The sequence below is a fragment of the Manis pentadactyla genome, chromosome 9, assembly GCF_030020395.1.
Source record: "Manis pentadactyla isolate mManPen7 chromosome 9, mManPen7.hap1, whole genome shotgun sequence".
In the NCBI taxonomy this organism is placed as follows: domain Eukaryota; kingdom Metazoa; phylum Chordata; class Mammalia; order Pholidota; family Manidae; genus Manis; species Manis pentadactyla.
Genome location: NC_080027.1, coordinates 87666577 through 87694569, shown reverse-complemented (window position 1 = coordinate 87694569; position 27993 = coordinate 87666577). Strand labels below are relative to the sequence as shown.

At 51.2% G+C, this 27993-nt stretch overlaps 1 protein-coding gene across 4 annotated transcripts; it reads left to right on the top strand.

Annotated features, from left to right (window-relative positions):
- The first annotated feature begins 61 nt into the window (after window positions 1-61).
- SPI1 (Spi-1 proto-oncogene) lies at window positions 62-27500 on the top strand. Of its 4 annotated transcripts, none has more exons than XM_036892055.2 (5): window positions 62-181; window positions 5184-5318; window positions 25267-25454; window positions 26232-26394; window positions 26779-27500. In XM_036892055.2, exons 2-5 carry the CDS (start codon window positions 5231-5233, stop codon window positions 27096-27098), a joined length of 759 nt encoding a protein of 252 aa, XP_036747950.1. In that variant the 5' UTR covers window positions 62-181; window positions 5184-5230; the 3' UTR covers window positions 27099-27500. The 4 variants fall into 4 exon arrangements, with proteins under 4 accessions (XP_036747950.1, XP_036747949.1, XP_036747948.1 ...); XM_036892053.2 differs by lacking the exons at window positions 62-181; window positions 5184-5318 and adding exons at window positions 12461-12711; window positions 15167-15263; XM_036892052.2 differs by lacking the exons at window positions 62-181; window positions 5184-5318 and adding exons at window positions 12461-12711; window positions 15164-15263.
- Window positions 27501-27993: the final 493 nt, after the last annotated feature.

Below are 27993 nucleotides of genomic sequence, written 5' to 3'. Positions count from 1 at the left end.
TATTTCTCCTGCTCTGACTTCCCCCTTTGATTTATTATAGCCATGAAATGCTCTGCTCTCTTCTCTTTTCCTTGCTGTCCCCGGGGCTGGAGGAGCACAGGTCTCCTCAGGCACCGGGCCTTGGCCTCGCTGGACTTACATCTCCTTCCAAGGGTTGAGCCTGGGGGGCCAGAAATGGGAGGTGAGTCGGGGCAGGCAGGGTGGGTTGAGGAGGGGCCCAGGCCTCTCAAGGACTAGCTGGGCAGGACCCCAGGGGCTGCAGTCTCAGCTGGAAAGGGCTGGGCTGGGCAGGGGGTGTGGCAGGTGCAGACTTGACAGCAGATGGCTCCCTGGGGTCGTGGGAGTGGCGGGCTCTGGGCCAACTGCCTGGGCGAGGCTTGGGGATCAGGCCCTGTCAGGGTCTGAAGGCCAGGCCCAGAGTCCTCAGATGCCTACCACCAGGTCAGAGCAATGGCTTCTTGGTGACCCCTGACCCCATATTAGGATTTAATGATGGCCAAAGCAGCCTGGCTCAGGCCACTGGGATTGGGCTGAGAACCCAGAGGAAGGCATGAGGCCTGAAGCCTGGGAGATCTCAGGCTCCTCAAGGCCAGGGCTGGACATCACCCTGTAGCCTGACCCAGAGGGGTTAGGGCTGGAGGCTGTCTGTCCAGCTCCTCAGCAGGCCTGGAGACCGGAGCATTTCTGCTGCCACTGTGCGGTGCCTGTGGTAATGGGGCTGTTGGCGTTTTGCAATGGGCCGGGGGTGGGGAGGCTGCGCACACACGCTTCCTGTGGTGACTGGGCGCTTCCTGTTTTCTCAGGCGCCGGACTTGCTACTGCTGATGTGGAAACAGGGGCAGCTGCAGCTCAGGTGGCTCCAGGCTGGGCACCCCGACCCTGCCCAGAGGGGCCTGAAGGGGCCCACCACCCTAAGCCTCAAACCTGGGTAGTGGATGGCCTGAGTTACCCCCCATGCCAGGCCCCAGTCCTTCCATCCCTAATAGCTTCTGACAAGAGGAAGGGGAGAGTAAGGGCTTTCACTCAAGGCTGAGCAGGTGGTCCAGGAGGGCAGAGGTCCCCCAGGGTGGGAGCTCTAAGCCCAGAGCCAGGGCACGTAGCTTTGTCTGCAGTTCTGTCCTCTCACTGAGTGCCTTTGGCCATCCCTGACTCACTCCAGGCTTGCTTTCCTCTTTCACATAGTGATCATGGCACCCAGCACCCATGATCTAAAAGCCCTCAACCTATTTCTGCCCAAATTCTGATGTCCCTTGACTTTTACATCCCAAGAGCCTCAGCTTTGGAGACAGGGCGGGCACTGAGGCAAGGACCCTCTGAGAGGGGCTTGACATAGGCCTTAAAAGAAAGGGGACTTGGAGAAACAGGAGGAAGGAAAGGGCATGCCAGGCTGAGGACCAGACTGGAACAAGGCTTGGAGATGGGAAGGCCGGGACCAAAGGTGGGAGACAGGATGATGATGGGGACAAGAAACAGAGAGTAGGAAGTGACAAGGTTGATCCACAAGGATTCCCAAGTGGAAGAAACATTTTAGGAACCTTTTTATTCCTGTAAACCATAGGAAAGGGTCAGGTCTACCCTTCACAGTCTTCCTCAGAAGAGAGACAAGTGTTGTTTGAAGGGTTGGGGCAGGGCCAGCCCTTCTCATCTACAAGGAGAAAAGTACCCAAGTGATATGAGGCAGGAGCCTTAGGAGGGGCCTGAACCTTTCCCCATTTGTCAGTGCCTGTTGCTCCACCGTCAGGGCCAGGCCTTAGGATTCAGCATTGCCCTTTTCTCGAACATGCTTTGTTTTGTTTTTAAGCTGCTATTGCAAGAAAGGGAGAGGAGATGACTTGGCTTCTTGAGTTTGCTGACAGTGGCTGACCTCTGGAGGAAGAGTTTCTTTGCAGGAAGGCTAAGGCCTGAGTTCACACCCTGAGAACTGACCAGTCCACTGACTGAGTTCAGACACCTCTGTTGGTCCAGGAGGTTCTGAGATGCCCATCACACAAGTAGCTTCCCCTAAATCTCAAGGTCTTCTCATGACAGGCAGACCAAGGACTGCCTCCCACTGAAAAGGCTTGGGGACCTTGAGACCCCAAGGTCCAGCATGAAGGGCCACCAGGCCAGCCTGGCCCCCACCATTTTGTCCCCTACCTTCGTGCCCTGGGCCAGCTCAAGTGCTGAGTTGGCGGGTCAGCAGCTGCTTCTGCCCAGAAAGGCCCAGTTATAAATAAGCCCAGTGTGGCCAAGTCATCAAGTTCTGTCCCAGCTGCGTTACCTCAGTGACCACAGGTTGGGGCTGCCCAGAGCTGGGCCCACCGAAACCTGCCCACCCTCACCAAAGTCTGGGCCAGCTTTGATGCCCCCTGGGGTCCTCAAATCCAGGGTTTGAGTTTCTGCTGCTACTCAAACCTGGGGCTTGCTGGACATAGGCCACAGAAGGGGCAGGGCCCATCCCGCCTGCACAGAGCCAGTAGCTATTTACAAACCGAAACCGGGAGAAGTGAAGTGGCTGTGGCCAAAGTGGCTCCAGGCCCCCAGCCCCCACTCCCGCTCCATCCCCAGCAGCCTCCTCCCCCTCTCCTCATGGCTTCCTCTTTCCTTCCCCACACAGCTCCCCAGCCTCCCACTGCCTGGCCAGCTCTCTGTCTGGACAAGCTGCAAGCCCCTCACAGTGAGCTCCAATCCCTCAGCCACTGGCCCGCATGTCTTCTTCTCCTCCTCAGCCTCAGGACCCCATCAGTCTGGACTCCTTGGAGCAGCCCCTCTCATGCAGGCCTGCCCACTGGGCCTGCCCGAGGCACATTCCCACACTTCTCAGTTTCCCTTTGTGCTTGGAAAAGCTCCAGCACCACTGGCCACCACCTTGCTGCCTGTCCCTGCCTGAGGGTGGCCTCTCTGAGCACCCTCAACCTTCAAAGGAGGCCAAGGAAATGATGTGCAGAAGTTGAGCTTGGGGCACCTGGGGATTTCAGGCGGCATGTTTCTGGGCAGAAGGCCCCAGCCACAACTCTCCTCAAGTTGAGTTTTGGTCTGCTCTTTGTGGGTGTGGGTCACAGGCCCTTGTGCTGTGCAGAATCAAGATGGGACAGATGGACACTGGGCCTGAGAGCCACAGCGCACACCGCTTAGGAACTGGAAGGCAGGGTGGCGCTGCAGCAGGAGACAGCTCCAAGGAGAGACACAGCTGGCAATTACTGCTCATTACTATGGTGGGCGAACTCCTTCACATTGGCACAGAGGTTTACAGTTTACACCAGTCAGTTCTTTCTGTCCCCCGAACGTGCCTATCCCATTATCTCCAACATAAAATGGACACTGAGGCTCAGGGAAGAAGCCACGTGAGCCAGGCCACAGAGCAGGGAAACATCTGGCCTGAGCTTTGCAAGGTCCTAAAACCAAATCCCCTTCTCTCTCCATCTGACTGCCTCTTGCTCTATCTCCTACCTCAGTCTCCTTTCTGGGAGGACAGAAGTCTCCCAGCACTGTGACAGGGGCAGAAGCAGGGCTGCCCTGAAACTTGAGGGGGAAGCAGATCTGGGACAGCAGAGCCATCAGATGGCCATCCCTGGCCAGGCTGCCAGTGTCCTGCCCTGCCCCGAGGGAAGGATCTGCCTGCCCCATTCCTTCCTTCCCACTAAGGCAGAGCCCTGGCCAAGCCCCACTGAGCTACAGCCAGCTGGCTGATTGAGTTTCACCTGACCTCTCTGAGCCTCAGAATCCTCTTCTGTGAAACTGTCATTTCACAAATGCCAAGCACCCAGAGCCAACGCTGTGCTGAGCGCAAGCTGTTTCTAAAGCTAGGATACAGCCCCTGCCCACACTCTTCTGGAGAAGGCAGAAGAGTTACAAAATTCTGAGAGCACTGACAGGGAAACTGAGGCTGGGAGACACAGAGGGGTGATGAATGCTTCCTGGGGTGGGGAGGGGTCACTTGAGATGGACCCTGAAGGACAGGAAAGAGTTCCACAGCAAAAATGGGATAAACTCTCCATGCTGAGTCACACCCCTGTGCCTTAGCTTTACCAGTTCCCACGGCCAGTGGGAGTGCCCTTGCTTCCTCTGGGCCTGGTGCACATCTACCTATCTGTCAGAATCCATGGATACACTATAGCATAACCAGGTCTGGCAGCCTGGCAGCTCCTCACCTCCCACCTCCCACCCAGGGCCTGAGCAGACCCGGAACCCAGGCCTCTTGATTACAAGGCCCTTTCCAGCCCCACCCGGCCAGGAGTCTGCTCCTAGGCTCCAGCCCCCGCCATCCCCTGCTCCGAAAAGCACCGTTTCCCTTTTCTGGGTGACCACATGCCATGCACAGGGAATTTCCATCACAGCCTGCAGCCTCTGATTCACTCAGGCCCCTCATGCAGTTAACTCCTTCTGGGCCCACGGCTTCTGCTCCATACCCTAGGCTGACCCCCGCCACTGTCTGGGACTCCTAGGCAGCCTCCAACTGGCGTTGGGCCCCACGGTCTGGAAGCTGAAGTCAGCCCTTCATTCACTGGTCCCCTCAGGGCCCTCTTAGATGTACAAATGCCCTGTCCCAAGGTCCCAAGAGCTCATGGCAAACACACTGGGGCAGCTTTGCACTGGGAGTGCAGCTTTGGAGTATGATAAGCCCAATCTGGTTCTAATTCTGGCCTTTTCTCCTCTGTGACCTGGAGCAGTGTATGGATCTGCTCTGAGCTCCATTTTCTCATCTCCGAAATGGAGATCATTCCTATTCCATAGCCTTGTTAAAGATCCAGTGTGCTTGCCCATGATGGGAGCTCAAAAAGTATTACTTCTCTTTTTCCTTTTCAAAGGGCCCCTCTCATCCTATCACAGGGTCGCTCCAGATCTGAGCCCATCTTCTCAGTCTGGCTTTCCCCTTACAAGAGCTGGTTGCTTAGTCAGGGACAGTGAGAGAGAACTAGGGGAGGGGCAGAGGAAGGAGGGATACCGCTGTCTCAGGGCTCTCCCCACCGGCTGCCCAGACTCCCTCATTTCTCAGGTTTCCCGAGGAGGCTGCAGAGAGGCAGAAGTGTGGGAGTCCTGACGGGCTGAAGGCAGCAGAGACCCTGAGCCCTCAGGCAATGGGCTAAGCCTCCCTGTGCCCGAGGGTTGCCGAGTATGCCTGTCACACGCAAACATCACACATGCTATCTCCTCCTACTCCCCCAGCCCCAGGGTGTGCACCTGTTACTGTCCCTGTTTTACAGATGAGGAGTCAGGCCCTGGAAGGGACTTGCCCTCAGCAGCACAGTGAATGAAGGGCAGGGACAGGACTGGAATCACCATCTCCAGAGCCACTCTCCTAACCTCCACAAGGCTCAGTGAGCATTGCTGTGTGCCAGGTAAATGCTTACACACACTATTACTTGCAGTCCTTTGAACAATGCTGGGAGGTGGGTCTTGTTGACCCCTCTATAGAATACAGGTGTCTGAGTGTTGGGGCAGGGAAGGAACTTGTCCAGAGGCCACACAGCAAGTTAATGGGAAGGATCCAGGGGCACCTAGATAGAAGAGGGCAGTGAAGGTGCTCCACAGAGGAGAGGGTCTGGGGGGAAGTGGCTGGTGTCCTTGGTGAGCAAGCAGGTGGTGGTGGTGGGATGCTGCTGTGGTGAACAGGCGGAAGTCACTGTGGGCAGTGGTGGGCTTGAGGTGCCGGAGGCTGAGTGATGTGGCTGGGAGGTGAGCTCCTGGTCTGCAGGCCTGGTCAACAGGGGACAAGGCCGTGGGAGGGTGGCTGCTAAGGAGGTCGGGCTGTTCTGGAGATCTGTGCCTCCTGGCTGCTGGGGATGGGGAGTAGAGGGCAGGAGCTGGCACAGAGTCAGAGGACAGACTTGGGGGCTGAGAAGAGATGGAGATAAGCTGAGAAAGGGGGCAGCCTGGAGGAGGCTGGCCCTTGAAAGACAGAGGCTTTGGTCTGTGCAAGGGGATAGGCCTGTGAGCAAAGGCAATGGGAGATTGAGAAAGAGCTTCTGAGAATGTTCTGGCTGGGGGTGTGGGGGAGTGCTGGTTCACTTGGGGTGGGAGAGAGGGTGGAATGGCTGGCCAGACCCAGGGTTTGGGGGCCCCAGCACAGTCCTCAGCCTGTGGACAAGTGAAAGCTAAGGAGGACTTTTAGGTAGGGAAATACCCATGGGAGAAGCTTGAGATAGGGACAGTGGCCTCAGGACCCTTCAGAGCTGCATTCATCTCTCATCCTGCTCACCAGCTATGTGTCCTTGGGCATGCCCACGTGCAACCCTGCACCTCATTTCCTCATCTGTAATATGGCACCGATGATAAATGTGATGGAATGAGCTAATGCAGGCAGACAGTAGATGCTCAACAAATGCCAGCTCCTGCCCCTGGCCTTTGTCGCCGCCCACAAGCACTGCACGAGCAGCTGCCGTGGGTACGAGTGAGGTCTTGGCCAGATCGGGCTTCAGCCTTGCCTGTACCACCTCCTGGCCAGGCCATGTTGTGCCAGTCATGGGCTGCCTCTGAGCTTGCTCCGTACCTTCCTCATCTGTGTCAGGGGTGTGATAATGGCCTCAATTTTAGATTTGAATAAGAGAGAATGCACTCTGCAACAGGGCCCCAGAGTCAAAACCAAATGCCACACCATGTCCCCCAGGGCCCTACCTGAACCAGCCCCCACCTCTACCCCTCACCTTGCACCAGCCCCCTGCCTGATGCTCCTCTCCCAGGCATCTGCGCAGCTCACCCCTGGACATGTTTGTTCAGAGGACCCCTTCTAGGTGAGGCCTGCCCTGCCACCCTTCTCAGCACTGCGAACTGCCCCCTCACCCTACCCCACTGTGAGTCCCTTACCCAACTGCACACACTTGTTACCTCTGACATGCAGTGAAACGCTCTTATCTACCATGTTATCCCCTGTCCTCCCTGCTTGCAACAAGCCCCGTAAAGGCAGGGATATTTGCCTGTGTGGGTCATCTGGCCCTGAGTAAAAATTTGTTGGATGCCCTAATGTACTAAAGAGCCAGCGCAGTGCTCTGACCAGAGCTCAGGGAGCTGTGAGGGGCCCAAGGAGCCTCTCCCAGTGTCTCAACTGTGAGAGGAAGTTGCGAGACAGCCATTTATGTTCATAAACTCAGCTCTTTTTGGTCAACTTGCCCAGCTCTTAGTCTGAGGCCTGGGTTTCCCACATACCCCATTGCTCCCCATGGGGACCAGTTGCTAGGAAAGTGGGTGGGGCACCCTTCCCTCATTTTAGAGTTCTTCTGGGGTGAGGTCAAGGGGTCTGCAAGTTCAGGGGCCATGTGACCCTCTGTGGACTGCTTTGAGGACACAGCACCCATGTTTCCTGTTGCCTGCCTACACTGTGATTGCAGTAACACCCAGCCTACCCCCTCAGCGGCCAAGCCCAGTCAGGGCAAAGGGCTGCCTGGCCCTCCACCACTCAGGCCTGTCACTCTATAAGGTCCAGCCCTACAGGGCTGCCCACTTGTCCAATGGGATGAGGAAACAACCCTGTCATGTGCTGCTGTCAGGACAGTAAATAGGTGCAACTTTATAAAGGGCGATGTGACAATATCTCCGTATCTATTTTCTATCATCTATCCATCCATCCATCCATCCATCCGTCTATCATCTATCTATATCTATCAATCATCTATCTATATATCATCCATCTGTCTATCCATCCATCTATCCATCCATCATTTATCTATCTAGCCATATATATCACCTCTCTATTATCTATCTTATCTATCATTTACTTCAAAATTTTAAATGCAGTACACCTAAAACTGATACAAAATTATGTCAATGTATCTCAACAAAGAAATTAATCTCCTTTGACGTCAAAAGGGGTGAGTTAAAAATTCCTGTGCACCTATGTTATAAAACCTAAATAAATTAGCTCGTCTTTTTTCCAATGAGTTAAGATTCAGAGCTATGTCATTTTCAGTATTACTTATAATTTAAGGACTTTTTATTTCTATTTTAGATAATTGCTGATATTTATTAGGGTTTACAGAGAGGTGCACAAAGGTTTTAGACTCAGCCTATGTTTGGTTGAGGTGATTTTCTTTTCAGTATCAAGCTGTTAACCATCAAGATGAGCCTGAAAGTTAAATATAAAAAAGGATAATTTATAGTATTTTAGTTTCCCTTCAAATATTTACTTCCACAGAAGTAGGCCTTTCTCTGATATTGTTTTTATTTAAGGCAGAAAAATTTGTTTTATGCTGTTGAAGGGTATTGTTTTAGAGACAAGCAAATGTAAGAGCGTGGGAACCACCACTCTGAGCCAGCACTACAGTCTGTCTGCCCAGGAAACAACGCTTAAACCAAATCAAGCCCAACTCTTCCAGCAGGTACTCCCCTCTCACTTCCCTGCAAAAACAACCCAGAAAATAAAAAACACTGCTTTTGACCCAGCATTCCAACTTTTGGGAATTTATCCTAGACACACATTTGTATATATGTAAACCAGCAAATTTTATTGATGAGAGTGGTTTTTTTTTGTAATAGCAAAAGATTGGAAACAACCTGAATGTTCATCAGTAAGATGGTTAGATAAATGGCCTTTACAATGGAATATTACACAGCAATGAAAATGGACCGCAGCTACACACAACAACATGGTGGGGGAAAAAAGCAGGATCCTAAAGATATTTATATGATTTCTCTATACATAAAGATTAAAATCTGTTAAGACAAAAACTAAACTATATTGTTAGGGATGTTTACATAAATGGTAAAGCTACAAAGAAAAGCAAGGAAATAATTACTGAAAAAGTTAATATAGTGTCACTTCTAGACAGAGAGAGGAGCCTGGAAGGGGGCCTTTGGGGAATGGAGTGCTAGAAATGGCTTATTGGATGGTGGTTACATAAGTGTTGGCTTTGCAGTTATTCATTCTCTAAACTCTTCATAAACATTTTACATACTTTTATATGAATGAGGTCTCATGATTTAAAAATACCACAGTCCCTCTAAATAGTGGAATACTGACTGTACAGTCATTAAAAAGAACAAGACCATTCTATATGCATGGGCATGGGATGGATCTAGAGGAAAAAAATAACAACCAAGGGGAAATGCTGTGGTGGTAATAAAATTTATTTGTTTTCCTCATCTGTGTTTTAAACTTTTCTATAATAAACTTCTGTGGAGTTATTTTTAAATTAAAAACTATTCCAAAAAAAAAAAAAAAAGGGAAATGCAATGTGTTTCATACCTCCTGTGTAAAATTAAAGAAAGAATAGATCTGCCTCTATGCTTGTGTCTGCTTGGACTATCTCTAGAAAAATATGTAAGAATCAGGTAATGGGGTAGTCTATGCAAGGGGGTCTGGGCAGCTGTTTTCCTTTCTGTATCTTTGAGTTTAGTATCACGTGCATATATTACCTACCCAAAAAATCTTTTTTTTGCCTCTCATTCCCTGGAGCCCCCAAGAATTTTGGTTTCAAACCAATTTCTTGCCCAGGAGAATGAGAGCCACAGCCCAGGCATGCTGCACCCAGTGGCCTCCAGCAAGGTGGGGACCCTCTCTGGTCCCCATTTCCTCTGATGAAGAGGAAGGCGGCCCTCCCCTTTGTCCCCCTCTTCCGTACCCTCTCCCTGGTCTCTGTTTCTTGCCTCACTTCTGTCTACTCCCTTCTTTGACTCTTTCTCCTATTTTTTTTCTTTTTCTCTTTCTCTCTGATCCTCACTGACGTTTCCCACTCCTTGTCCTTCCTGCCCTCTCCATGGTGGCTTCCTCATCCTCCTTTCTTTCTTCTAAATCCTTCCCTCTCCACTAGGATCCAGCTCCTCCTTGAGGCCCAGAAGGCAGGTTTCACGCCCCAACAATCCACTCACAAGTTGTGTGACCCTGGGCAAATCACTGATCTCTTGGGCCTCAGTTTAACAGATGGCTGTTTTGGTTACACGAGATCATATAGGGTGAAGCACTCACACAGTGCCTGGCACTCAGAGAATGATTTCCCCCATTTCTAAGGAGCTTTTAGACCTGGGGTTGTGGTTTATTGGGGCCTTCCTGCTCTGCTCAGAATTGCTTAGAATCTGGGTTCTACTGTTCAGAAGGCTTTGAATAACAGTGGGTCCCTAGGGCTGTGAGGTCTCTGGAAGAGGCCCTGGTACACTTTGGGAGGAGAGGAAGTGGAAAAGGTGGGGCAGACTTGGTGTCTGAGTGGACAAGTCCACTGGTGTTGCACAGAGAGTGAGAGTAACTCTGTCTGTTTCCAGAGACTTGGAGCCCTGGGTCTTTTCTGTGCTTCCTCACCCAGGCCCCGTGGCCTTGGCCACACTTGGGATGATAGAATCCCTTTCTTTTCCCATGTCCCTTGGGAGTCAGGCCTCAAGAGCACATAGCCAACCGGGGGAAGGGCATGGCACTCCCTGCTCACAGCCAGCAAAAGACCCACAGTCGGGCCTGGATGCAACCCAGCATCCTTGGCTTGACACTCAAAGCTTTTTATTTTCCTGTCCTGCCTTGCTCCTTGCCACAAGGATGGCGGCACATTGTTCCTTGTTCTTTCCCGCCTCCTTGCCTTTTACTTAGGCTGTTTCCTCACTTGGATATGCCCTTCTCCTTGCATGCTTTCCCACTTGTGGCCCTGACCAAATCAATTGTTGCTCAGTGTACCTAGCCCTCTCTCTGTGCCCTCATCCTCCTCAAAGAACTGTACTCTATGTTCACATATCTGTTCTCCCTAAAGGCCTGTGAGCTCCTGGAGGGCCAGAGTATGCCTCATTCATGTTTGTGTCCACTTACCAGGCCCAGCGCATGAAAGACCCTCAATGAAAAGTTAATGATTAAATGACCGAATCTGTAGGTAAGTGAGCATGTGAACAAACCAAGCCAAGACAATATGAATGCGTGAATGTATGGTGGATGAATGCATGAACACATCGAGGAGGACCTGGCTTTTCTGGGGCAGATGCCCTATATATACTTCCAGTTCTCTGGGACTTGGGCTTCTTAATGGGGAGATGGGGAGCAGGGATGGGGCTGATGCCTCCTGGGGAGCAGCCTTGGTCAGGTTCTGAGGGAGTCCTGAGGAGTTGTGACCTGGGCCTGGAGAGCCCCGATGGCAGATGCAAGAAACAAGTGAGGATAGAAGCGAGATAGACCTAATGGTGACTCCATAGCAGTAAACCCCTGGTCTTTACTGCTAGAGAAGAAATGCCCTGGGGCCTGGGGTTCCCCTGATAAGGAGGTGGCTAGCCTTAGTGGGAAGGAAGGGGATATAAAGCAAAGGGCTAGACTACATGGGGGAGGAAATCGAATGCTCAGGACATTCTCCAGCAGAGTAGAGTCACCAGAAATCAATGGATGAAAAAATTTCTCTGTTCATCCCTCTTGCCCTCCAGACTAGATCAGGAGCTCTCTGAAGGCAGGGTCCTGTCTGATAGATTTTTATTTTCCCAGCACTCAGCCTAGAACTCAATTAATATTGCTGGATGCATAAATGGATGGATGGGTGGGTAGATGGATAAATAGGTGGATGGTTGAGTAGGTAGACGGATAGACCAATGGACAAACAGACTGATAGCTGGACATACAGTGGAAAAACAGATAGAAATATAGACTAATGGATTAATAACATAAGTGTGCTGATCTGTGAACATCTAGATGGACAAGTAGATAAACTGATGGGTGGATCGGATGAATGGGCTAACAGATAAATGGATGAATGAATGGACAGTTGGCTAAACTGATAGAAGCCATTCAAATGTATGGCTAGCTTGGTGGGTGGATTGATAGATGGACAAATAGATAAATGAATGGGAAAATAGATGAATGGATGAACAGATAAGAACAATTTGTAAACTAGGAAGACTGGATTGATATTAAGGTATTGGTAAGGAGTGGGGAAACTGAGAAATCTGGGCTGGGAATGGAGCCCCTAGGGATTTGGAAGAAGCAATGGTATTCAGGGTACTGGAGGGGAGGGTGTAAGAGCCGCAGACCCTCCTCTGGTGGGAGGAACTGTGAGGAAAGGGAACAGTGGCATTGTGCTGAGGACCCTGCCCCAGCCCCCAGCCCCACCAGACTAGGTTGAACCTAGGGACTGGGGGCCAGTACCCAGGAAGAGCCAGGCCTGGCAGTCTGCTAGATCAGAGCCCTCAGCCAGCCAGGCTAACCCCAGAAACTAGAGGCCCCAAGAGGCCACCCGTACCAGCTCTGACCCCAGTGAAGTGACTGTTGGCCACATGGGGGTCTCAAGAGCAGTAGGCATTTGTGAGGTTAGGGGTTAGAGGGCTTCAACAGGGATGGGGGTTGGGGGGGCAGCAAAAGTCCCCAGTGATAGAGCTAGCCTTCCTTCCTCCCACTCTTCCTCCCCACCCCAGCCCCCAGGGCTGCCCCTCACAGTCCCAGCTTCCTCTGGGCAGGGGGCCTGGCCCCCATTGCCTCCCAGGCCAGCCCCTGAAGCACCACCTGCCCCAGCCGGCCAGAGACTTCCTGTAGCGCAAGAGATTTATGCAAACGGGCTGGGGCGGTGATGTCACCCCAAGGGGACTATCTCCTGGTGGCAGGCCTTTCGATAAAATCAGGAACTTGCGCTGGCCCTGCAATGTCAAGGGAGGGGGTTCACCCAGGGCTCCTCTAGCTCAGGGGGCAGGCCTGAGCCCTGCGCCCGCCCCAAGTCCATCTAGCCCCTGACGGGGCGCCCCATCCCAAGGGGCTCTGCATTGGCCCCCACCGAGACAGGGGACCTGACCAACTCGGAGCTCGGCTGGATGTTACAGGCGTGCAAAATGGAAGGGTTTCCCCTCGTCTCCCCTGTGAGTACTGGGACTCCTCCACTATCCAACCCGCGGCCCTCCTATGCCCGCCTGCCTGCCCACCAGCCCACCAGCCCACCGGCTGCCTGCCTGGCTTACTGTTAATGGGAAATTAGTGTTCCCTCCCTGGAGCTCCTGGCCTGAGACCCAGCGAGGGGGCCACTGGCTTCTTCAGAGCATGCCCTGGCGAGCTGAGGGCTGAGCCTATGGTGGGGCCCAAACGGTTAGTTATAGTTGGGGCTTGGGTGGCAGGCTGGAGTTCTAGGGCAGGGTGCTGGGCCGAGGATGGTGAGGGTGGCAGCAAGGAGGTAGTGGAGGAGAAGATGGGAAGACCTGCTTTGGGGGAAGCCGGTTCTCAGGCCCAGGCCCATAAACGTTTGAGGGCAGGAGCATTGGCAGAGGGCTTGGCCCATGGCCTGGGTGCTCCTGGAGACTGAGGCTGCTTTAAGTCTGGGTCCCCAGCGCCCAGTCTGGGGCTTGGCCCAGAGGACATGGTTGTTGACTGGAGGGTCTGGGCCTTGGGTTCGCAGGTCCCCAAGAGGTGGGGAGGGGCAGGGGCCAAGGGCTGAGTGGCAGCAGGGAGGGGAGCATGGACTGGGACTGCAGTTAGGCTTGGGGACCAGGCTGGCAAGCAGGGAGAGGAGAGTACAGGCTGAGGTTGGGACATCTGGGGCTGAGATTGACACTGGGGTAGGACGTGGTCCAGTGTGGGACTGGAGTTAGGGCAGGGGCAGGGGCAGGGGCTGGGACAGGGACTAAGACGGAGGTGAAGAGGCAGGAGTCCCAGGGGAGGGAGGGAAGGGCAGCAGGCACAGGCAGGTGACCATTGCTTTGCTCTTGGTGGTAGTTGCAGCATCAGGCAGGTGTCAGGCCTGGGCCCCTCTGAGAAGACCCCTTTCCCTTTGCCCACCCCATCTCTCCTCAGCAATGGTGGGGAGCCCTGGGGAGCTGGGAAGGGCTTGGCGGGGCCTGCCCACATGACAGCTCTCCCCGGTTAGCGGCAGCTCCCTCCTCCCCTCCTCCTCCCCCCCAGCCAGGCCTCAGGCTGACATCCTGCTGCTGGGCTCCTGGGCTTCTTACTGGGCTGGACACAGACAGCACCAGCCAGCCAGCCCCACTGTCCAGCCCTGTTCTGCCCTTAACTGACCTGGGACCAAGAAAGTGGGCAGGCCAGGGGGGACGAAGGTGGTCCAAGAAGAGGCCACTCTGAAGAAAGCCACAGGCCCAGGAGATTGGCCATACTCTCTGACCGTTGACTTCTCAATCCCTGAACTACAGATAGAACTGGGCAGGAGGCACATCTTCTCGGGCTCCCACACCAAACCTCAGGGGCTGCTCAGAGTACTCCCAGGAAGATGGGCTCCCAAGGTGACCCTGGCCCCCGACCCAAGCCCTGAGGGCCAGAGTGACTGTGGCGTGATCCTTGGGCACACACTGCCAGGGGGGGCCTGAGGATTGTCGGGGAGACTGTGCCCATGCCAGTGAGGGGGTGTGTGGGGGAGGAAATGGGAGGGGAGGGAGGGGGAGGGGGGGCAGGGAGAAGAGAGGATCCTAGTGAGGGTCTGGGAAGAAAGAGGGAGGAGGGAGAGCGAGAGGACCAAGACTCTGCTGTCCATGCCCCCAAAGCCTGCCTGGACAAACATTGGGAGTCCTGCAGGGCGGCCAGCTGTTGGTCACAGTGGGGCCCTGAGCCTGCCTGGGGCCTGCGTGCAGGCTGTGAGAGAGTGGGGCTTTGGGGTGAGGGCTATGGGGACTGAGGCAGAAGGACAGGAATGTGTGCTGTAAGGATGCTTGTGCAATAGGGGTGAGTAACTGTGGAAGGCGTAGGTGTGAGTGTGTTTAAGCACTTGAAAGCCAGTGTGTGGATTCGTGTGTTAACTCTGCATGGGCCTGCAGGGTGAGAGGATAACAATGTGTGTGAATGCCCTGCAGAGTGCATGTGGGTGGGTGTATGGGCATGAGTTCCCGTGTGGGTGTTAGTGTGTTGGGGAGTAGGTGTACATTTGGAGCTGTAAGTGTATCAGTGTGAATATGAGAGGGCAAGTGTGTGGGACTGGGATTTGGGATGCAGGTGTGTGTGTGAATGTGACTGAGAGAAGCAGCCCTGAGTGGGAAGGGGTGGTGGAGAGAGGCCATGCTCTCCCCTCAGCCCTGGTCCTCTTCTGACCTCTGACCTCTGGGCTCCCTGTCGTGCCCTTTCTGCAGGAACCAAGGCTCTTGCTCACCTGGTCTCTGCTCCCAGTCTCTGTGTCCTCTCCCAGTTCCAAGCATAGAGAGGGCTGGCTGCAGCCTGATGTAGCTGCTCAGGGAGGGTGGTTGACCCAACCTACTGGGGGCTGCAGACCTGGTTGGAGTCTCCCCACTGCATTCCAAAACCTGACACCCTTCCAGGTTACTTTCCTTACTATCTAAGAAGAAAAAAAAAAAAACACCTGACACCCTCCTCTCTCAGCAGCCATCGGAAGACCTGGTTCCCTATGACACAGATCTGTACCAACGCCAAACACATGAATATTACCCCTATCTTAACAGTGATGGAGAAAGCCACAGTGGTGAGTACACAGCCCTCCCCAGCCTGGCCTGGAACCTGAGAGACTCTGGGACCTGGAGAGAGAAAAAAGACATCTGTCAGTGCTTCTTTGGAATTCTGAGCTTTGGATCAAGTTAGCTCCCAGGGGATGTGAACTTACTATGCCCTAAAGCCCCACACTCCTGCCTTCCCACCGCATACCCCAGCCTGAACTTACTGAGCATCTTTGATGTGTCAAAGCTCAGGGTTGGCTTTGCATATATTCATCTTCTTGTCCAATCCTGCTGACCTTTTTACAGATGAGGAAACTGAGGCTTAAGGAGCTAAATGACTTGCACAAGGTTGGACAGCTGGTCAGTGGAATCTTGGTCTGTCTGCTCCAGGTCCTGTGCTTTTTCCTGTCCGCCTTCTCCCAACTGCCCCCTTTTCCTCTCTGTCCCCATCACCCCCTTTACCTGGACTCCTCATTGTGCATTGCTGGGTGCATGTGACCAGCAGCATTTCTGTGCTGACATGTGGGGCCAGATAAGTCTATGTTATGAGGCCTGTTCTGTCTATTGTAGGATATTGGTTTCTTCAGACTAGATGCCAGCAGGACCACCAGTCATGACAATCAAGTACTTCTGCACACATTGCCAAAGCCCCCTCCCCCACTTTGGGGCGTGGGCACAGAATCACCTCTGTCTGAGAGCTGCTGGGCTAACGGCAGGGCTCTGAGGGCCCCTTCAGTCAGCAGGGGCTGAAGCCTCCAGTTTGCTGGGGGTGCGGGTGAGAGTGAGGACAGGGCCTGGGCCAGGGCATCCTTCTGTCTGTGTCTAACTGCCTACCTCAAGGCCCACCCTGGATCCCTGAGCAAATTCAGAGGAAGGAGGCGGGGCATTAGGTGTCGGGGGCCCGGGCAGACCACCATGAGAGGGCACCTGAAGGGGATCCCAGCATACGCCTGAGCCAAAGACCAAGTGGCCTAGTTAGTGGGTCTTGTGGGGGATTCTCCAGTGGCTTGGAGACCTGGGCAGGCCAGATGCTGGGGTATCTGCAGCCCCAGAGGGACAAGTACATTGTGCCATAGCTGAGGAAGGTTTCACACTTGAAGGCCATGGCTGGGGGCCAGTCACACCTGTAGCTCCATTCCTCAGGCACATCTATGGCAGTCTTGATCCACAGCAATACCCAGGGATGGGCAAGTCCTCATTGAGGGCTCTTGCTTCTGGATGCCTTGTGAACCGGGACTCACGCCTGGCAACTGTTATAAAGATTATACTGGAAGCCATGTCTTGGGAGTAGCTGGTGGACTCAAGTTCACATCTGGGAACACAGGCTTATTTCAGAACCCCAGTGCCAGAAAGGCTTTAAAATATCTTTTTCATCCTTTTATGCTTATTTATAATTCTACAAGGAATGCATCCTTCCTGTGGAAAAGTCAGGCTATTTACAAGAAAGTCTCCCTCATCCAACTCTATCCCCAGCTCCACCAGCATTAGCGGGGGCAGGTCTACCTGACCCACGGACCGGCGACGCCCCCTCTCCGCCTCACAGTTCAGGACCTGAACCGGCCTCTCTGTGGCTGGGAACTCGCGCCCCCTGGTGGCTCCAAGCAGCAGGATGGCTCACGTCCCAGCGAGCTCCTCCCGGCCTGGGTCACTTCCGACACCAGGGAGCCTTCCCTCTCCGCCTAACCTCCTCTCAGTTTCACTGGGTTTGGGATCATTTCCTTGGGGTCTACTGAAGAAGGTTTTCCCTCCTGTTATATGAGGGTGCCGTCCTCATATCTAGAAACCAGCCAGGCCTGGGGCTGTGGCTGAGGAAATGAGCACTTTCAAGAAAACCTGGGCTTCCCAGGCCAGAACCTTGTATCTGGGGTGGGGCCCTAGGAATGACTCCTGATGGATGCCTGAGCACCCCATTTAAGTCATGCTCCAATTCCTCCAGAGACTCCTCCCGTGTCCCCCAGGGTCCTGGCCCCGACTCCCTGTGCTGCCCCCATCATTGCTGATCTAGGCATCTGTCTGTCCCTCCCTAATACCTGTTGGAAGGCACTTTCTGAAGACTCAAGAATAGAGACACCCCCACATTCTTCCACCAGTTCCTGCATGTCTTCTGGGTCGACATTTTAGGTGGCAAAACTCAGTGAAAAAGGACTGAACCTGACTCCAGTCCTGGCTCCATCCCTCACCAGTGCGTAACCTTGGAGCAAGTAGCTTAACCTCTATGAGCCTCTGTTTCTTCATCTATAAAGCTGAAAGCATGAAAGACCTTATCTCACAGAGCTGTGACAGATACACGAGATGATGTGTGCAAGGTCTGAGGTACTGAGCACAGGCCCAGTAAGTACCCAGGTCATGGTGTTTTACTGCATCCCCCAGACAGGGAGATGAAACAGCTGAGGGACTTGGAGAAGCACAGGGGCCCTGTGACAGATCACTGGGTCATTTTCAGTGGAACGACAGTTAACCAGCTTGCCAGTTCCCCATTCATTCACTTTCCCTTCCATCCAGCCAGTCACCCACCCACCCATCCTGCCAACAGCTGTCCACTCAGCCCCTCATTTGTTCATTCACCAAATAGCTTCTGATTGGCATGCCATGTGCCAGACACTGCTCTAGGCACTGGTGGTCCCACATCGAACAAGCCAAACAAGGCCACTGCTCTCCTAGAGCTTACGTTCCAGTGAGGGAGAGACAGCAAACCGCAGAATAAGCGGACATGTGGTAATAAGTCCTATAAAAGGCAGAGTGATGGGATGCAGAGTGTCTGCGTGGGGGTTCCTTAACATGGCTGGACAGGGCAGGCCTCTGAGGAGATGTCATCTGAGTGAAGAGAAGGAACATGCATGAAAAGGAAGGTAGGTAGAGAGAAGAGCAGGTGTAAAGGGGTCGTGGCCTGACAGGGAGCAGGGTCACAGCAGGGAGCAGGGTGAGGGGCAGTCAGAGGGTTCTGTGGTGGGCAGACCACACTGGGCCTGCGGGCTACCACAGGAGTTTGGATTTTATCCCACAGACGGTGAGAAGCTTCTGGAGGGTTTTGAGCGGGGAAATGATCCAAATAACCTTTTGTTTGTGTGTGTGTGTGTGAGTGTGCTCAGTGAAAATCTAAACACACTGAAAAAGTTTAAATTTTATTTATTAAAATAACAAATACTCCTTGTATGAAATTTAAAACTACAACAACGTATCAAGTAAAATATTTCCTTCTTCCCAATCTCACTCCCCAGTGAGAGCACCTTAGTCTAGCTAGTCTATGTAGACAAGTTATCCTACGTGTATGATCCTGTACATTTGTTCATACTACATACACACGGGCATATTCTACTCATTAAAAAATGGACTTGTATTATGCTGTTCTGCAACTTGCTGCTTTTTACTTAAACTTATCATAGACATTTCTTCATGGCACATAGTCTATCAGAGGTAGATAAAAGTTATTTTTCTAGTCTTTCTACTACAGTGCTAAGTAAATGTACAAATGAAGATTTGAAACAGAGATAGCTTAGAGCATTATTCATTTATTCACTCACAAACATGTAGTGAGTACTTTCTATATGCTAGGTGAGGAGGAATCCAGCTTGATTTCATAATTTGAGATAGCATCTATTCACTTGTACTATGAGAAATGAGACTGCGTTCATTTGCAACACATACAGACACACATACTCACACTTCCCCACATGTACCAAAATAATTATACAGTAACTATTTTCCAGTTTTACTGATATAATTGACATACAACAACATTGTGTAAGTTTAAAGCATACACGATAGTGACCTGGCCTATGTAGATACTGTGAAATAATTACCACAATAAGTTTACTTTACATTCATCACCTCATATAGTTAAAAAGAATTATTTTTCCTTATAATGAGAATGCTCTTAGCAACTTTTGAATACATCATGCAGCTATCTATAGCTGCCATGCTGTACCTTACCTCCCCAGGACTTATTTTCTTATAACTGGAAATTTGTACCTTTTGACACCCTTCTCCCAATCCCCTGGCCACCCTGCCTCTGGCAACCACACATCTGATCTTTTTGTCTATGAATTTGTTTTTTAGATTCCACATGTGAGATTATATAGTATTTGTTTTTCTCTGTATGGAAACTTCTGTTGAATCAGTATCTAAATTTTTCATTATTATGACCATGTGAATATTACTCACAGCTGAGCCACCTGGTGTACCTTGATTACCTGTGCTTTCTTGTCTCCATGCTTCTGTGGGGCAGTGCAGCGAGGAGACAGAGCCCTCACCTGGGAACCAGGCTGTGGGGATTCACACCCTGTCTCCCAATTATGGTCGGGGGTGACCATGGGCAAGATGCTTTGCCTCTCTGTGCCCCACCTTCTTCATAATGATACCCACTTCACAGGACTGCTGTAAGGACCAGTGAGTTACTATATGTAAAATGTTAATTTACCATTGCCTGGCAAATAGTGAATGTTATGTAAGGATTTATCAATTTTATTATTATAGTGTCCTAAGAAAGGGTGTGTGGGAGGAAAGGTTTGGTTATTATTGTTTGTTTTACCTCATGCCTTTACTCTACGCTCTCACTCAGTTGCCAGTACTTTGGCTGTGTGTAAAATTCTACATTGAAATTCATTTTTCCCTTAGACAGCATTTCTCTACTGTCTTCTGGTTACAGAGTTTTTTTTACGAAGCCTAAACCTTTCCATGTCCTCTTTTTTATTTAATGTAACCTATTTTTTGTTTTTGTTTATTTTTTATGTTTGTTTCGTTTTGTCTCTCTGGAAATTTCTGATATCTTCTCCCAGTACCTAGTCGTTCCATTGAATAAACTTTTAAAAAGATTGCCTTGGCTGCTGTGTGGAAGCAACAATACTGAGAGGAGGCAACAATAGGAACAGGGAGAAAGCACCTGTAGGAAACCATAGGAATAATAACCCAGATAAGAGATGATGGTGGCTTGGACTAGGGTGGTGGCAGTAGAGACTGACAGGAGTGGACAGATTCAGGATAGGTTTTTGAAGGCAGGGCTCCTAAAATGTGCTATTTATTATTATTATTATATAATTGTGGTAAAATACATGTAATATAAAATTTACCATCTTAGCCATTTTTAAGTGTAGAGTTTAGTGACATTAAGTACATTCACATTGTTGTGCAAACGTCACCATCATTCATCTCCAGAGCTCTTTGTCTTGCAAGAATGGAGCTCTGTCCCCATTAACCAGTAACTACTCATTGTCCCTTCCTTCAGCCCTGGGCAACTGCCATTCTACTTCCTGTTTCTATGAATATGACTACTCTAGGGACCTCATATGGGTGGAATCATACAGTATTTTTCTTTTGGTGACTGGCTTATTTCACTTAGCATAATGTTCTCAAGGTTCATCCAATTTGCAACATGAGTCAGCATTTCCTTCCTTTTAAAGACTGAATAATATTGCATTATATGTATCTACCAGATTTTGTTTATCCAATCATCTGTCAATGGACACCTGGGTTGTTTTTAGCTATTGTGAATAATGTTGCTGTGAACATGGGCACTAAAATCTCTTTGAGACATCTGCTCTCAGGTCTTTGGGGTATGTACTAAGAAGTGGAATTGCTGGATCATACGGTGGTTCTATTTTTAGTTTTTGAGGAACCTCCATACTGTTTTCCATAGTGACTGCACCATTTTACATTTCCATGAACAATACACAAGAATTCTTATTTCTCCACATCTTTGCCAACACTTGTTATCTTTTTGTTTTTTGATAATAACCGTCTTAGTGGTATAATAGTATTTGCGTTTGTGATGGAATTGGTGAAGGAAATAGAGTTCCAAAGTGTGACTCCTCTCCATCCTCTCATCTTTCTCATATTTTATGCTCTTTCACCCTATCGTACCACTGACCATCCACCAGTTTATTTACATATTCAGCTAATCATCCACTCATTCACCTTTCCAACCACCCTCCCCTCCAACTACTGAACTCTCCATCCATCTCCCACTGATTTATCCATCTAATAAACATATGCCAAGCATCTATTATATACTAGGCACATTGATAGGTGCTATAGAATGAACACAGGTCCTACCACATTTATCTTTGCAACAAGGGAAATAACTAAAACCTGATTAAGATACAAGGTAGAGAGTAACAACTATGATGAGACCTGAGGCTCTCTACTCTCTGGACCCTCAGTTTCCATATCTCAACAATTTGCAGGAGGGGTGGGCTTTAGGAGCCCTCATCCAGTGGTCTGTGATTTCCTGAGAAGGTCTTTTCTCAGTCCTTGCTTTCTTAATTCCTCGTCTTCCTTGTCTGTCTTGATCTTGCTTCTGCTCCCCTGGGGAGAGCCCATGGCTTCAGGCTGGGATTTCTGCTTTGAGGGAATAGTGAACTGAATGACTGAATGACACTGAAAGCCTGAATTTTGTGTGTGTGTATGTGTGTTTGTGTGTAGTTGTTTTGAATATAATTTTATTTTTGTCTTGGTGACATATAGATATCAGTGACACCAAATAATGAGTAAAAACAGGGATATGTTGGTAGAACTTTGGTCCCAGATTGGGATCTGGTTTAGAGGGAGGAAATGAGAGATCAAGATGAATAGGTCATTGCTGGCTGACTAGATAATGGATGGATGGGAGAAGGTTCAATCGTGGTTGGATGGATGGATGTGTGGATGGACAGATGATGGATGGATGGATGGATGGATGGATGGATGGATGGATGGATGGGTAGATGAATACAGATAGATGGGTGCATGATAGATGGATAGTGGTTGGATGATGGATAGATGAAGAATGGGTGAGTGATGGATGGGATGGATAATGGTAGACAGAGATGGATAAGAGAAGTCAGTAAAGTTTCTCAGTGTCCGCATGGTCTGCCTATGGCTTTCATTAGCAGTCTTACTCCTCCTGTAGTGGTAAGAGTTCAGCCCCTGAAGTCAGATGCAGGTGGAATTGGATCCTGACTTTACCAATGACTGCCTGTGGACAAGGGACTTAACCTCTTTGAGTCACATAGTTTCCTCTTGTGAGGAAGGAACGTCATACTATAGTGGCCAATTTGTTAGAGCTAAGGTGAAGATTAAATGAGACAAAGTGTATTAAGTACTTAGCACAGTGCCTGGTCAATAAACAACACATTAAAAGTTACCAGTTATTGGTTATGCAATCAAATATTGATTGAGCCCTACTTTGTGTTGGGTGTCTAACTAGCTATAGAAAGGAGGGTCCAGAGCTAACTCCAGATATGCAAATGACATTATATTGTTTTGAGGACCAGAGAGTCATACTAAGGGGTCATACTGCAGGATGACCTGGGTCACCACCTGAAGGGACAAAAAGAAATAAAGTGGTGCATTCATAAATGAAGCCCAATGGGTTTAGGAGTGCTGACCTTCCTACTTGAAAGAATTCCTTGTGCTGAGTTCCTTCAGGGAGACCCAGACTTGGAATGTTTTTGCCTAGCAAACAGACAGCTTTTATTACACAACTGCCTGAATACCCAAATCAAGGGTAAAGGTGAGGTTTCTGTTGGGCCTTTTGAAACCTAAATTATAGCTCCAGAGTCTCTGGTGCAGCTTTCAGGGGCAAGGTACCAGCGTTTCAGTGAGTAAAGTACCTCTATAGTGCCCTTTTAGATTCCAGACTCCCAGCTCCCTGCTCAGCACTTCTGATTCAGTGGGTCTCCAGTGGGGCTCTAGGCCTGCAGGCTTTTCCAGTCCCTCAAAGCACCTTTGATGAAGGTGTACTGAGACCACTATGGGAAGTGGCCCTAGGCTGGGCCCACCAGAGTGAGCTCATGGGTCTCATGCAGAGCTATAACAGGGGTGGGCAGAGGAGGGAAGAGCAATCAGGGGTCCCTCACCCCACACTTGGAGAACTGATGCCCTCAGGTCACCCCTGGAGTGGGTTTGTGGATAGGCAGGATAAAGCATCCTATGAAGATCTGGGCACTTCAACCTGGGCAGGCAAAGGGCCAGGAATGGGGCAGGAAGGCAGATCTACAAGCTCAAAAGAAACTCAGGGCCACTCATATCCCAGAGCCCCCAGAACTACATGTCTGGGTTGGGATTCTTGAACTCACTGCAAGATGAATGTACAAATTGTTTCTGTTTCCCCTTAAGGTTTAGATAATTTTGTAGAGAAGAGTTCAGAGAGAGTTCTTAAGAAGCCAGGATTCATTTATTCACTCATTCATTCAGGAAATGTTTGTTGAGTGCCTACTGCATCTAAGCACTGGGAATACAGAGGTGGACAAAACACCTCTAGGTGTTTTGTGTGTGTGTATTCTAGGGCCCCAACTCCAGCCTCAGAGAGAAAGTGACAGCCAGGGCCCCAAAACTACTTCTCTGGGCCACTGACTAAGGTGGCAAGGAGCAGGAGGAAGAAGAGGAAATAAATATGAAGGCATCTGCTGTTTGCTCAAGGACTAATCCAGCCTCTTTAGAATAAAACATTAATAACAATAATAATGATAGTTAATATTTATTGAGCCTTACTTCAAATCAGGTTCTGTTCTAAGCACCATGCAAGCATTAGCTCATTTAATTCTCAGAAGACACCTCTGAGAACTCCCCCGTTTTACAGATGAGGAAACTGAGGCTTAGGGAAGTGGAATGAGCTGCCCAATGTCACACAGCAGTAAATGGCAGAGCTAGGATTTGAACCCAGCTCCACCTGACTCCCAAGTCATGTTCTTTCTCTCCTCTAAGCCATGTGACTTCATAGAGGTGGGAGTCTAGGCTGCCTGTATTGTGGGTTCAAATGATTTCACATGTGGATGGACCACCATCACTACCCCGTTGGGTCTCTGACTTTTTGAGTGGGGAATCAGAGGCTCAAGGAGATAAAATGGCTTTTCCATGGTCACACAGCAAAGCCAATATAGAGCAGGATAGAAAGTGAGTCTTCTGGTAACTAAAAAATCATTTCATTTCATAGGGATGTGTGATTGTGTGCATGTTTGTGTGAGAAAGAAAAAGAGGGAAACAGACACAGAACTACACAGATCCACATGAGGCTTGTGGTGGCTCCTCTGCAGGGCAGTGGGCTTGTCCCAAAGATGTTGCCTGGTATAACACCTTGTACACTCCCTCTTTGAGTCACATGAGAAAATCCCTTTTGTCACTTTATCACCACATCTTCTTTTAGACATCAGATTGTACGCAGGAAGTCCTCAGATATGTGGCAGTTTTTGTTCCTGGAAAAGGTGCCCAGAGAAACATGCTGAAGACCTGCTCTGGTCCCAGGACAGGAACCTCAATGGCATGTGGCTGTTCCCCAAACTCAAATCTGTCCACCACGGACTCTGAAAGCACCCATCGGGGAGTTTCCAGGAAAGCCTGGGGGCCTGGCAACCTCACTGTACACAGGAGCAGCTGCCCCAGAGCATGACTTTGAAGTGGCAGCACCTGGGCCTGGACAAGTTGATGTGTGAGGAATGTCAACCCTGTGACTTTGGAGTCACACCTTGGCCATGTGACAAGGCTGTGCACATGACTGTGGGCTCAGGAATCACTGGGAAGTTTTAAGGGGAGGAGAGGGGAATCAACATTCCCTGAGGACCTACCTTGGGATTAGCAGTTTTTGCAAATATGAGCTCACTTATTTCCTGCTAATAACTATAATCCCAATTTTACAGGTGAGTCAACTGAAGCCAGAGAGGTCCATGCAGGTGCCTGAGGTCACAAAGAAAGTAAATGGCAGAACCAGGATCCAGACTCTAGATCAAAAGCCTGCGTCCTTCTGACCAAACGGGAAGCAGGGTAGAATGGTTGTTGAGATGGCAGGCTTTGCCTCAGAGCTGGGTCCTGGCTCTGCCACTGATGAGCCTTTGACCATGGGCACTGATGTAGCCTCTCCAACCTCAGTGCCTTCATCCATAAAATGGGGGTTGTCAAATGACAAGGGGCGTAGTGAGATGGTTAATGTCAACTTGTAGCCCAGCCTGGACTATGGTCCAGCAGCCCCATGTGGCCTGGCATTAGCTTTTTAAAAATTATTATAACCTTTTGCTGCCATGCCCTACTTGGGCTCATCCCCCATTGCCTGGCCATCCCCTTCAGACCATTACTGGGACTTCCACCCTCACCATGTGCACAGCGAGTTCGAGAGCTTCGCCGAGAACCACTTCACGGAATTGCAGAGCGTGCAGGCCCCCCAGCTGCAGCAGCTCTACCGCCACATGGAGCTGGAACAGATGCATGTGCTCGACACCCCCATGGCACCGACCCATGCCAGCATTGGCCACCAGGTGTGAGCGGCCCTCCCGGCCCGCAGGGACCGTGGCCTGTGGTGAAAGGCCTGGCACTTCACAGGAAGCTGACACAGGCTCTTACTCAACTCAGCTTCCTGCCCCACAGTGCCAGCAGAGGCTGAAGCCCCAAAGGCTACCTCCTGACCCTCAGACTGACCTCATGACCCCACACTCCTTATCTCCTCTGGCCCCACAATAGACAGTGCAGATAATGCCCCCCACTCTGATTCTCCCAGCCCCAATGGCCTCATTGTGGACTTTCCTGACCCTCACGGCCAGCAAGTCCCCATTCACTGTGCCTCATGGATCTGACCTCGAAGTCAGTGAACAGTGACCTCTGCTGACCTCTGTTGGCCTCTCCCTCTCCCCACTGAGCCCCTGTACTGACCCTCTTCAGCCCCATAACCATAACCCAATCCATGACCTCAGTTGACCTCTACCATCCCTCACTGATCTGCATGGCCCTCCACTCCCACCCACTGATTAACCCATTTGCTCCATGTGCAATGCACTGGCCCCTCTTCCCTCCCAGGGCTACTGCTAGTCCATGTGGCACCTTCCTGCACATGAGAAAAGGTGCCCCTCCCTGGGCCCAGGAGGGAGGATTTCAGCAGCCCCTTGCTCCCGCCACCCACACCCTGTGTGGGGTGACCCTCCTGACCTCCCATCTCCCATCTGCTCCCAAACTTCCCTGCCCACCCTCAGCAGCCCTGTCTCTCTCCTTCAGCTGACCCCTGCCCCTCACTGACCTTACCTCTCCCACCACCTTTCCAGGTCTCCTACCTCCCCCGGATGTGCCTCCCATACCCCTCTCTGTCCCCGGCCCAACCCAGCTCGGATGAGGAGGAGGGCGAACGGCAGAGCCCCCCACTGGAGGTGTCTGATGGGGAGGCTGATGGCCTGGAGCCAGGGCCTGGCCTCCTGCATGGGGAGACAGGTATGGATCCCAACCCTTTACTCAGGCCAGCTTTGTGCCCATGCCTGTCCCAGACACGAGTGTGTCCACTGAGTGTGAGTGTGCGAAGGTTTGCGGAGGTGAGTGTTGCATCTGTGACCATCTACACCTACACATGTCTGTCGGCACATGTGTACGAGCATGTGGTCTGTGCACCGGCACCTGTGACTGAGTGTGGGAGGCTGGCTGTGTGAGTTTGTACCCCTCTGTGCTGTAGTGTCTGTGAGTGTGTGTGTGTGTGAGTGTGAACCAGGCATGGGGTCAGGGAGCCAGTTTCCCCACAGGCACCCCCCAATGCCAAGTCATCCCCTGGTGACTGCCCCTAGGGGTCCCTGTGTTGGGGCACTGACCACCTTCCCCCAACAGGCAGCAAGAAGAAGATCCGCCTGTACCAGTTCCTGCTCGACCTGCTCCGCAATGGTGACATGAAGGACAGCATCTGGTGGGTGGATAAGGACAAGGGCACCTTCCAGTTCTCGTCCAAGCACAAGGAGGCTCTGGCACACCGCTGGGGCATCCAGAAGGGCAACCGCAAGAAGATGACCTACCAGAAGATGGCCCGCGCACTGCGCAACTATGGCAAGACGGGCGAGGTCAAGAAGGTCAAGAAGAAGCTCACCTACCAGTTCAGTGGTGAGGTGCTGGGCCGTGGGGGCCTGGCCGAGCGGCGCCACCCACCCCACTGAGCCCAGGCCCATGAGCCCACTGGCCTCCAGGCCTCCCCGGCCATAGCATTAACCCCTTGCCCGGCCAGACACAGGAGGGAAGCTCTAGGGGCCAGGGGTAGGACATGGCGGCCGGGCCTTGCCTCACCGCCCCACTCCTCCTCCTTCACGAGCCCACTCACAGCCCTGCTCCGCCTCCACCAGGACCCAGCCCCAGCTCTGGAGGGCCACCTGGGCACCTGGCCCCAGCCAGGAGTCGGCCTTGCTTAGTACAGCCAGAGGTGCTTCCTTGGGAGTTTGAAGTCATCATACTCTTGTAAATTGAACCCTCCTTCTTAAGCCTCCCTCACTTCCCACACCTGTCCCCCATTAGCTTCCTCAAGGAACAAAGAGTTATTAAAGTATTCTCAGTGAGTCCTCTTGCAGCACAGAGAGTCTCTTTTAAAACTTTGTGTGTACCACATCTGGCTCCCCTGTCCTTTTCTCATTTGTTCATTTACTGAGGACCTTACCCAATGGTGGACACGGGGGACATGAGGATGAGTGACAACACACAATGTGGGGCCTGGAGAGCTGGTGGAAGGACAAATCCCCATAGCTATTAAAGGAATAAATCATTAAAAAGCCCCTGTGCACCTGATACATGGGTTTCTAAAAATGCTGCAATGAGGCTTCAACACATCATCTTTATGTTAGGAGCCTCCTGCTGCGGCGGCTGCCGCCAAGGGCAGCAACACTGAATTTCCCAGCCATTTATCACATGTCGACTGTCTTGCCAATGGGTTTCAGCCCCAGGCAAGTTCACTATGGATTCAGTGTAACCAAAGAAATGACAGTAGAATGTTCTTGGGGTCAAAGGGTTACACCCAACGTTATTTCTGCGGTGGCAGGTCAATCACTAAAATCCCATCAACTC

Coding starts and splice junctions, on each gene's coding strand:
- SPI1 (XM_036892052.2), top strand. CDS start 12,667: ATGTTACAGGCGTGCAAAATGGAAGGGTTTCCCCTCGTCTCCCCT. Junction 12,712..15,163: donor GGTTTCCCCTCGTCTCCCCT/GTGAGTACTGGG, acceptor CTCCTCTCTCAG/CAGCCATCGGAAGACCTGGT. Junction 25,455..26,231: donor ATGCCAGCATTGGCCACCAG/GTGTGAGCGGCC, acceptor CCACCTTTCCAG/GTCTCCTACCTCCCCCGGAT.